The 12402-nt window shown below is 33.1% G+C and overlaps 1 protein-coding gene across 8 annotated transcripts in view; it reads right to left on the bottom strand.

Annotated features, from left to right (window-relative positions):
• LOC136835323 (alpha-N-acetylglucosaminidase-like) overlaps positions 1 to 12402 on the bottom strand; it is a 280695-nt gene that overhangs the window by 21450 nt on the left and 246843 nt on the right. For all 8 annotated transcript variants that reach the window (XM_067098664.1, XM_067098663.1, XM_067098665.1 and 5 more), the window contains exons 16-17: positions 10183 to 10250; positions 7884 to 8004 (exon numbers count right to left, since the gene is read on the bottom strand). In XM_067098664.1, the coding sequence (XP_066954765.1) occupies positions 7884 to 8004; positions 10183 to 10250 (189 nt within the window). The remainder of the gene's footprint in view (positions 1 to 7883; positions 8005 to 10182; positions 10251 to 12402) is intronic.

The raw sequence follows: 12402 nt of genomic DNA, 5'->3' as shown, positions 1-12402 counted from the left end.
CTAATGAAGAAAAACAGACGTATCGAGAGAAATAGAGAAGCTTTCGCAGATAAATACCTCTATATGACTACATATTTTAGTTTTCATTCTAAACGAAAACAATCCCATTTGGTTATCTAAAGGGAAGACGTTTTCCATTGAACTGTTATAAGTGGAACTTTTTTTTTTTTATTATTCTATGTCTCTAAAGAATGTGTTTGGATAAAGACAGTATTCCTTTTGAATATTTGTACCATAACCGAGATAAATTTAGATGTTTGCTGAAGCTAAAAGAATCATACGAGAGCCTCACAGTTCTCTACATTCTGAAACTTTCCTGGTCACAGGTAACAGAACAAGTCTTAAAAGCGTCCACACATCTATTGTGCCCATCGGTGCTAAGCATCCTTTTCTTTCATATCGTGTGCAAAAATGCAAGTGTCGTTGTCTACAAATTGTAATATACAATCTTTTCCCTAGTAACACACGCATTTTGACAGAAAGAAAAAAAACGTGTTCTCGCAGAAATATGGCAATATATAGAAATATACATAGAAATAAGAAAATAATAGGAGGTTATAATCGTATTTCTTCATAGGTATTTGCAGCTTTTTCGTAGTCCTTCCGTCGTGCGATATGGCTTTATAATCTATCTTTAATGACATTTGTATGCTAAAATCATAGGATAAAAAGTTCCATATGCACATACATAACATGTATACTTCCATTAATATATATATATATATATATATATATATATATATATATATATATATATATATATATATATATATATATATATATAAGGATACTGATAAATTCAGTATCAGCCTGCCGTTCTGGATAAACTGATGTTCTTATATGGCAATGGACTTAATGTTTGATGTATTATTTTTTATGGAAAATATAAAAAGTGTGATAATCACTCACCTCTTTTGTTTATGATGAAAGACATGTGAGACCATAAATGTGTTTTGTATGAAAATCTGAATGTTTTTTCTTATTGGTGAAACAAGTAAAAGTAGGCCATACTTGACTGAGTGATTATGTCTGGCGCGTTCAAAGGTTTAAGTCAAGAGAAGGGCTGAAAGCCTGATCGAAGTATTTTGAAGTGCCTTTGCAATTCAGATGGCTGAACTTGATAAGTGTGAGACAAGGGCCCATAATCTGGAAGTTATAAATGGAATGCGAAGAAAGGTTTAGAAAGTCCCCGCTAATGTTGTGATAGAAATGTTTGAACGAAGTGGCTTCGATACATCTGAAGCACTACATAAATGGTCTACAAAGTACAAAGTACAGGTTAAAGGCGCGCTACACTCCAGTGACGTCGATAAGCTGTTAGCAAGGAAAGCTTTGAAGTTGTCGGACGCTTTCCGAAAAGAGAACCAACCCCGAAATAGATGTTAGAGAACGGATGTAGCTTTGAGTATCTCTTTCTTACCCTAACAACAGCTACCTGTTTGAGGGTAGATGTGAGAGATACTTACTTAATTGGACATTTAGAAAATGGTAGAAAAAAAACCCATTCGTAGAGGTGAGTATTTTCATTTTGAAGCGTTGTCTAATTCATATAGGAAGGAGGACAGTAATGAAAGGAATATTGAGCTTCGGTTCTTTAGTAGGGGGACCTTCGAAATGTTACATTTCGACTTCATTCCTGAAAGTCAAAATCTTACTACCAATTGCAAAATTTAGACGCACATTCACACACGCAACCACACTCACACACACATTGTATATATATATATATATATATATATATATATATATATATATATATATATATATATATATATATATATATATATACTTATCTGTATATTATATATACTTATATATATCATATGAAAGGTACTTTACATAGGTAGTACTTCCATAAGCCTGCCAAATAATCCTTGTTATTATTCATAACAGAGAAGCCTTCATAACCCTGCGCGTAAGAGGCAAACAGCAAGATTAGCTGCTGTTATTGGACTTCGTCTCATTGTCCTTCTCTTCCATTATGCTCGATCGGATATTACGAGAAGTGATTCCACATATAATCGGGCAATCAGCTGAACTGAGCAGCGGAGTGAGCAATAAGTACTTGGACTGAAGATTTCAACCGCTGGATACCACCACATACCTCACCGTCATCAAGGAAAAATCACTGCCTTGGTAATGCGAATCTTGGCAAAGGGCCCAGTATACCCAATGACGACGGAATGCTGCCACTGGAAGCATAACAGTAGAAAGGCAGATATTTGCTTGTCATTGATGCAGGAGGTTAAAAGAGCTGACCTGCGACAAGTGGCTAGCAACCTCACCCCCTTTTTGATAACTGGAGGGATGTTCAACATTTTTATTTCTATTCCTCCATATCATTTATGTTCTTTGATTATCTATACCGTGTTATACTATTATTTATTTCTTTATAAATTTCAAATATTTAAAGAAACTAAACATGAACTTTTCAATTATTTATCTGAGAAAAATTATTTTTAATAATGGTTGTCCCTATCGGTTAATATCTTTATCTTTTCATTCATTCGTAAATGGGATGTTAACGTTCTACAATTCTTAGCCATAAAATCCTATTAACCTTTACTGAGGTTACCGACAGATCTCATTTTAATTTTTGTATTATGACAATTTCATCTTTAAACGTTATTTCTTCCTTCAATATTCCCTTCATTTTTAGATTTCTTGTGGGAAAATGTTCATGAAAGTCAATCTAGCAACAACTTAACCAATTTTGGTAAAACGGTCGGTACCAGTAAAAACAGAAACAGTGTCTTAAGCCTGTTGAATCATACCACTTCATTCATATTATCATGTACCTCGTTGAACAAAGTAGCCCTTTCAACATACCCTCCATTCTGAATTTGACATAAATAAGCACGAATGTATCTTTAGTTAGTTTAACATACAAATCAGCGTACTAGATGAAAAATGGCAGTGTTCACTACGTAGCTACTAAACATACTTCAAGCACTGAGATTTATGACCGCTTACTACTGTAAAAATTATTGAATGTATGTATGTATGTAAGCATGTATGTATGTCGCTGATACGTATTGTCGGGCCTTCGAGTTTCCCAGGTACAGAATAATCCCGAAGTAGGGCGAATTGTATATTACACGACATTTATAGCTTAATATATGTGTATATAAAAATAAAAATGTTACAGTGATGTGATGAAAATTCATTATATATATATATATATATATATATATATATATATATATATATATATATATATATATATATATATATATATATATATATATATATATATATATATACATACATCATTAGGGGACTCTCATGTGCCCAGTTCAAGCTACTGGATATCAGCACAAAGGTCATCTTTCATACTGTTTACTTACAACACCTACATTTTACGTATATATATATATATATATATATATATATATATATATATATATATATATATATTACATATATATATATATATATATATATATATATATATATTATATAAATATATATGTGTGTAAAAAGTGAAATACAAGTGTTGTAAATAAACAAAAAGAAAGATGATCTCTTAGCAGATATCGAATAGCTTCGAAGTGGGAGCTTGGAAGTCCCACACGAACTTGGCCATCTTATATAAAGGTTCATCTGAGAGTAAGATCCGAGGAGCTGTATCAATTTCCATGAAAACTAGGACGCCGCATCTAAATCATGAGATTTCAAGCCTCTTCAGCCTGGCTGTCAAAAATCCATACCCCTTCCTCCCTTGATTTTTTCCCCTTTTATTTTGAGTTACTTCAATATGCCTGCCTCTTCTTTCATCTGCTCCTTTCGTCACCGTGTGTGCGAGTTGCTTCTTCTCCATATTGCTTCGTTTGTTGATTTTACTGACGCAAGAATATGAACATGAACTCATAGACATTTAAATAATTTTTCTTGTTGAACATAAATGAAGAAATGCTAGTCATTGTACTGTGCATCTATTTTCATATTCTTAAATTCAACCTTTAATATGGTACCGTATACTGTTTCCGTCCTTATTACTATCTACGTTAAATTTTTTCATTACGTGTCGCTGGGATATCTCTACCGAAATGAGGACTGTAACGTGTAAATTCTAAATTACTGTTTGTGCCAGTTAGCGATGTTCGTATCTGCGCTGAGCTGAAAAGACCCCAAGAGATTTATCTGAAATAATTCTCTTGATTCGCGAAGTTATAAAAGGCAGAAGTTTCTAAGTGACGAGGTTCGAATTTTAAGGGATTTTTACTGACATTTTCAGGTTTCTTTGTTGTTATACAGCACAGTAGTATTCAGTATGACCGTAATCATCTTCAGCATGGTAAAGTTTTGTAATAGATATAGACAATTAAGCACTTATTATTATTATTATTATTATTATAGAACATTTTTATGGCTTATGAAACTGCCTGTGTATAGTTATTTACCACTTTATATATATATATATATATATATATATATATATATATATATATATATATATATATATATATATATATATATATATATATATATATATATACTATAAATGTATATATATATATATATATATATATATATATATATATATATATATATATATATATATATATATATATATATATATATATATATATATATATATATACACATATATACACAGTATATATATATATGTGTGTGTGTGTGTTAGGTGTACTGTTTTACATGTTGATTCATTACTTATAAACACGAATTCTATCCATAAATATCTGTATATTACCTGTACATCAACATACACACGCAAACAGTTCTTCGAAAATTCAAGATCTTTTTGAGCTGTTGAAACGTGCCCTCATTTTATTTTCAAGATTATCTTGAACAGTCACCAACAACGAGCACCTCGGTTTTTTTTTTCCCCCAAAATTTCTCTACCAGAATTTAAGTTCTTTTTCGCTTTCCATTTTCCCAACGGTTTTACACAGAGGTGCGAGTACCTTTGGCAGAGGATTACAGGCCAGGCATGCAGTAATTTCCCAAAAGACCCACAACGGTCGCTTTTTCGTAATATTTTCTTGATTGCCCAGATGATGATGTCTTCAAAGGGGCATTTTTACATTTCTTAACTCATATGAAAATTTTCAGGATGACTTCACTGAAGAATTTCTTCCAATCATTTACACTGAAACTTATTCATTTACTCTTGCAACCAAACGCACTTATAATTTTTTTTCCTAGTCAGTGTTAAATTTTACTTTATTAATAAATCTTAAAACTAGTGAAATCTACCTTGCCCACTAAATTCACGAACACCTTTGAATACTTTGCTTATGCAGCTTCATTTTGAAATGATAACTTTGAGAAAACAACTAACTTAAATAATGAACTTAATTATTGTTACACACTGTACGGGATAAAAACGCATCACAACAGATGAGAGCAAGTAAATGTCTTTCTTAAATAAAAACAAAAAACGAGAAGCTCTAAAGCCTGTTCATAGGATACAAGGTAAAAATGACTAGTTCTCATACCTTGCAGTAACACAGATCTAGCATCTCAATAAAGGAGAAAATTGATGTTCCTCCAGCATTTTGCTGAGCAAAAAATATGAGTATGCCGCAAGAGCTTCGGGGAATAACTTAACGAAAAAAAGATAATAGGAAAGATATATATATATATATATATATATATATATATATATATATATACATATATATATATATATATATATATATATATATATATATATATATATATATATATATATATATATATATATATATATATATTTATAACACAACAGCCACGTGGAGAAAAACACAAAAGATCCCCTGCTGGCACAAGACCAGGTCTATCTAACAAGAAAAGGGAAAAAAAAACGCCCATGTTCGTATTAGTCTCGCTAGGGAAAATAATCGTGATATGTTGAAGACTTTTTCGGCTGGAAGCGATATCCAAGTATCGAGAAAGTTAAGGCGTGTAAAAGATTACCATTGAGAAGAATATTGACGTTTCTCTGGTTGAGAACTACTCGTTACAACTACTGCTGCTAGTGAGTAGCATCCCTCAGGCTTTCAATTGCTGCCGGTACTGTGTATAGATGTTGAATTTGAAAGACAAAACATTTCAACAGTTCTTTGCTACCATCAACCCTAGGATATAAAGGGGAATCTTATTCCCGATGATGTATAACGTTTCTGAATGAAAAAAAAAAAAAGTCATTATTCATTTCTTTCACAGTAGTCGAGGTTACATTTTTCTCGGCTTTAAAAAATGCAAAATTGAATGAAAATGGGTTTAAGATTTGTGGAAGTGGAAAGGCCAATATGTAAAAACTGCCCTAAGAGTAAAGACAGGCTGAAGATAGGTTTTATTTAAAGGGCAAGTAAATATTTCTGATTATTAGTTTCTGAGGGTGCTTTAAGCATTGTATGTGAATAAATGTATAATAAAGCAAGAAATATTAACTTTGGTACCTAACAGTCATGTGCAGACTCCATGCAAAGAAAGTAAGCAACATTCATTTACTTCTTCCAGTTAATCATCAAACTATATCTTCATATATAAAACAAAATTGCGCTGCAGTAATTTCAAGACGCTATTAACTATCGTAGCTTGTACTATTATTCCTCTGCTGTTGTTGCTATTGTTTTTGTCATTAGAGCGGAGGTCAAACACAAAAAAAAAGTAATTTTGAAACCTTCTCCTCTCAGAATAAAAACATGGAAGGAAAAGTTTTGGGGTCATCACTCCAAAGATTTCCTCATCTCTACGTTCTTTTCCGGAAATGACAGAAATGTTTTTGTTTTATTCTCTTTTTGTATAAATATATTCAACTTAAAAATATTCTTGAAAGTAATCATTGTTACTTCTAACATAATTGTTTCAAAGTGTCATGCTGGTTTGGCTATTATTTATACTATTTGAAAATAATTGATTTAAAGGTCGTAATTACTCTTGAATCATTATTCATGGCATGGTTTTATGGAGTGGATTGTTAGATAGTTGAAACGTAATTATGGGATAAAATCAGGAAGATTAGCGAAACAGTTTATCACTATAGCTGATTTATGCTAAACAATAAATACATACATACACACACATATATGTATACATATATATATATAATATGTATATATATATATATATATATATATATATATATATATATATATATATATATATATATATGCTTGGAATCACCGGCATACTCTATGTATATACTGTACGCAGATGTAAGACAACGAATATCTGAGCCGCCTTCAAGAGAACTGAAACAGTGTTATAAATTTCCGACACATAGGCTGGGGTGACAGTGCAAACGAATATACAGGCGATTGGAAAAATAGAAAAGCATATAAAATGTATAACGTGCATAAGAGAGTGCAATTTTCGTTCATGCTAGTGAAAACAATCATGTCATCAATCGGACTGGGGCAAGAAAGATAGTTTACTCCAATAACGCACTGGAAAGAAATTTGATCGAATCCAGTTTTATAAAAGAAAGCATCTGTAAGAATAAACTCGTACCATTGACTTCAAAAGCAATATATTAATGAACAGATATTAAGGGCGCATAGTGTACATGGGTCTAACAGCATAGGTGTGGACCCATCCACATTGCAAAAACAAAAATTGTAAATGGAATTCTGACCTCAGACGCTAATGAGTTTCCTTCACCTCCTTTGCCAGGCGTGGATAACTTTTCCAGCCGTCCATATGTTCGTTTGTCTTGTCACGAAAGGTTATTAAATTTAGAGGTCAAGTTGAAGCTGGGAGAGTACAGATTTTTATTAATTCATCTGAGAGAACACCGACTCCTTAGGCATTATCTGAGAATATTTAAAACTTTTTAAGCAGTTCACTGTTGTCCCAAAAAAAATTACATCTTTTACGGCCTATAAAATTTTTACATGCAATGACTCGCGTCTTTGCTTTCGAATAAATACCTGTTCATTTGTAGCCCAAGATGCAGCATCTCGTGTCCACGCACCTAAGAGGAAGTCAGGTGATGTGGCTAAAATAGAATCCATGTCTGCCAAAATGCTTTGTAAGTTGCTGCTTGCAAGTCTGAAAAGCAAATCATTTACTTTCGTTATGTGCCTGGGGAAAAGATTATTATTACTTTCATCATCATAGCCCTGTAAATGAGGAAAACATGAAAAAGTTCTACGGAGAAATATAGCCAGTTTTAGGAAAAATTTCATTTTGAACTTTTTCAGAATAATAATAATAATAATAATAATAATAATAATAATAATAATAATAATAATAATAATAATAATAATAATAAGAAGAAGAAGAAGAAGAAGAAGAAGAAGAAGAAGAAGAAGAAGAAGAAGAAGAAGAAGAAGAAGAAGAAGAAGAAGAAGATGAAGAAGAAGAAGAAGAAACAAAAGGAAAACCTCTGCAAACAGGTACATTAGCATTCAGTTCGAGCCATATAAAAGAAAGGAACAACTTAACTCATTCGGTGTTTTTTTCTGGACTGATGTGAAAAATTAGGTCTTTTTCTCCTTGGTGTAGAGGAATACCTTGTTAAATTCCTACTGAGTTTCGAATTTCAAAGTTCTATCAAGAGCATTTGTAATATCCCTCATAAGGGAAATAAATCCAGAATTGGATGAATCGACTTCGCTACTGTCTTCGATTTAGTTTTGAGCAATGTAAATTCTTTAATGTAGATGTATGATGTTAAGTACCATGCCTTATTTAGTTCTTTAAGTGACTGGCAACAAAGATTAGTCCTTCTGTCTTTCATGCTTCTTTAGTAAATATCGAATTATCATGTCAAATGCTCCACAGAGAATTATTTTGGACATCTGTTGTTTCTGGCCTCTACTGCTGATACGATCATTTATCTTGAGAATAAAACAAGACAGTAAGCAAATATTTCTTGTTGCGTTATTTGTTCTCCCCAGATGTGAAATGAAGTGTCAGCTAATCAACTGAGGTTTAGGGCGTAACGTCAAGGGATGCAGTCAGTCGGGGATGAGACTCCCCTCCAGCAAAACTAAGACCTCTGAATAGCTAATCTGAAGCTGTGTTCGCATTCCATGATTCACTACGCACAAGTAACATTTTATGGAATAATAATTCTAACATTTTTATCGAATAACTCTCAATATTTAATAATAACTGATCTACCCGGAACCCAATGCTGCCATCAAAGAGCACTTAAACAAATATCAAATGCTGTCAGCAAATTTCTTGCAGTAATAGCTTCTTTTCGTTTATCAAGAAAAATTATATTATAGAGTTTGAAAGCATCATTTCTCCTTGAGTGACGATGCCCTTGTGATTATTGCCAACCGACTACTTATTTCAATATGCGTCATCTTTCATCATCTGTTGAGTAATTGAACGTCAGGCTGCCCAGAAACAGGAGTGTATTGCTCTAAACACCACTCTGGATTTGTCAATAGCATTAATGAAATATGAACAAACAAAGCAATGGGTAACTCTTGAGTACCTCTCTATGGCCTTACAATGGGCTAATCTGTTAACAAAAAAAAAGTCAATATCAAGGATTACTCTCTCTCTCTCGGATGCATATTCTAAATTGTTTTTGTTTTGAACTGAGACCTCAAGTTTTCAAAAAAAGTTAAGTATATCTTAGTTTAACCAGACCACTGAGCTGATTAACAGTTCTCCTAGGGCTGGCCCGAAGGATTAGATTTATTTTACGTGGCTAAGAACCAATTGGTTACCTAGCAACGGGACCTACAGCTTATTGTGGAATCCGAACCACATTATAACGAGAAATGAATTTCTATCACCAGAAATAAATTCCTCTTATTCTTCATTGGCCGGTCGGAGAGTCGAACTCGCGTCAAGTTTTCAAAATGCATACATAATTGTATGGTGTTAGTATGACGGGGTGAAACACCAAGCATACAGTCCAAATCCATCCGATATCCTTGAATATCTATTCTTACATTCGATCGCTAAACCGATTGCTCAGTTTGCCTATAAATAACAAGGACTCTCAATGCTAAAGGAGCACTGGTTTTTACCATTAGTATGAAAGAGGTTGAACAAACGAATAATTTCTCAGCGCTTTGAAAAGGGTGTCTCCACAATAACGCCTATGGCTCTTAGTTTGTGTACTTAAGTCTGGAGACTGAAACATTCTTGCCGAAGAATGTAAACACAGCAGACTGAAATCATATTGATTTGAATAAATTTTAGGAGGTAAAAAACTTCAGTGATAACTTACTGAGGTAAACAACTTCAGTGATAACTTACTGAATTCCAAATTTGTCGCCATCGTGGTAGTAGCCAATCATTCTTAGTGCCTCCTGACCTCCAAGAATCTGCAAATGCAACAAGAAAAAGAATGTGTTTACTATCTTACTAAATACATTGCTAGAAAGCCTGCGACAACAATCGCTTTACTTTTTTTGTCTAATCTATTATGGTAATTTATTAGAATTATTTATTAAGTTGTCTTAAGCAGAATTCTTTTTATTTTTACAGTTCTGCCTTCCTCTTGGAATCTTGTTTCTGTTAGGATCAACTACATTCTACAGGGCTTTCAAGACAGATATGCTGATATTCAAGGCTATCTTCCTCGTCTAATTTCACTACGAAAAGAAATAAACAATAAAATTATTCATTGCAGTTAAATAACTATTTGCGGTGTATAAGAGTCAACCCGCGTAAGTGTTGTAATAACATTGATGTTTCTGCAACATAAATATAGCGCTCATATTTAAAACCTGACTATTTTCCTATGTTAACATGGGATATTTTTTTGCACTCATGTTTGTTTCTTATCTTTTGTTATGCATAATGCTTGTGTTTTAGCTTCCATGAAAAGCACTTGACTCCATTTCGCTTTTCGGTAAGATTTTTATATTTCCCACATTAGCGAGTAAAAATATGCTTCCCTTTTTGTAATCACTACAACTTTTCTCAAGATTTACCACTCGAGTTCTTTATTAACATCCATATGAAAGTTCAGCTTGGAGATATCATTTATTAATTTTTGTTTCTTCTCAGTCTTTGTGTCATTAAATCAGTTTGCTTGACGTGGTCTTCCCCTAAACAGAACTAATTTTCTTATTCTTTTTATATTGTCACTGCATCTCTCTGCCCTCTTCCGCATCTTGAGCTCTTCTATTGTCAATTTTTACTTTTCTTTCAACCACCAAGCATTTTTCTTTATTGTCTCACCTGCTCTCGATAATGCTTTATTTCTTTACGTTTAATCTCCTTATAACCCCTTTCCCTTGACTTTGTTCTTTTGTGTTCAAGAACAATGCGGTAATTAAAAGCAGGCAAGAATAATTCCGGAAAGCGACGATACATATGAGTGTATGAGCTTTTTTTTTTTTTCTTCCCGTTTAGTTCACTTACACACTCTTTCTCCCTGGAGAAAGGAGGGGGTCAGAAGATGCTAGTATTTTGGAATGAGGTTATTATCTCTTTGCCTTTCTCCCCGAAGTTGCAATTGACCAGAATGGTCTAACTGCCAGGTACCTAATTCACTGCTTAGGTAGACAGAGAATTAATGGAACGCGCTTAGATCACTCCGCCTTACCCTGTATCAAATCCTGCTCACTAGCTAGTGGACCAACTTCATGACAAATGCATAACGCCATTTGCTTAATAACTACGCTATATAGACTTATTAAGGGGGGTCCGCTCATTATTTGAGTGGGTAATTACAACAATATTTCTAATACCTACTTTTTGGCAATTTTAGCTGTCAGAAACTATGGATAGGGGTAGTTCCCTTAAAATGCAAGAGTGGCACCTTTCAAACATCCTAATCTAAAAGAACAGGATGAAGAGTAGGTTATGTATATTGTTTCTGTGTACTATGCTTCCTGGGTGGTTGATCTACTATGCTCCCTGGGTGGTTGATCTAACATTTTAGAAATGTGTAATTTAGATTACAGAAGTTTATCAAGACACCTTACCAACCTGCAAGACAAATTCTGGGAAATCAGGACTTTTTTTTATTTTTAATATATTTGGATCCTTTTGCTGTGGATTAGTTGGAAACCTGAAACTTGCTATAATACTTCTGTTTATCCAAGACAGAAACCATGATTAAGTTTAGTGTCAGAAATTGAAAGACTTTCAAGTTACAGAACCTCAAAATCTATATTTTTTTTTGTAAAATTAAAATATTAAGAATGATTTCCTCTTTATTCAGAAATTCAGAATTAAGATCCCCAGTGGTCATCGAGGTTTTAAAAAATTTAAGTGTAATGAGATTATTGTTCTACCGGGAGGGTTACAGAGGGATTATGTAGAACATCATCTGCATTTGACTTGAGCGAAATTTTACCCAAGGCAAAGCCAGCCCGTTAGTCACGTTACTCTAAATTTTTTTGATACCTGCAAGCTGAGCCATTTCCCTAGAAGTTTGCATTTTTTTTAACGTGTGTGAATGCTCAAGTCAAAACTGAACAAGTCAGACTACAGTAGCAGTGAAGCGATTTATTAACTAAGAGC

This window comes from Macrobrachium rosenbergii, chromosome 55 (genome assembly GCF_040412425.1).
Source record: "Macrobrachium rosenbergii isolate ZJJX-2024 chromosome 55, ASM4041242v1, whole genome shotgun sequence".
Classification (NCBI taxonomy): Eukaryota; Metazoa; Arthropoda; class Malacostraca; order Decapoda; family Palaemonidae; genus Macrobrachium; species Macrobrachium rosenbergii.
The sequence above is the reverse complement of the archived record's forward strand: the minus strand, read 5'-3'. Positions and strand labels throughout refer to the sequence as shown.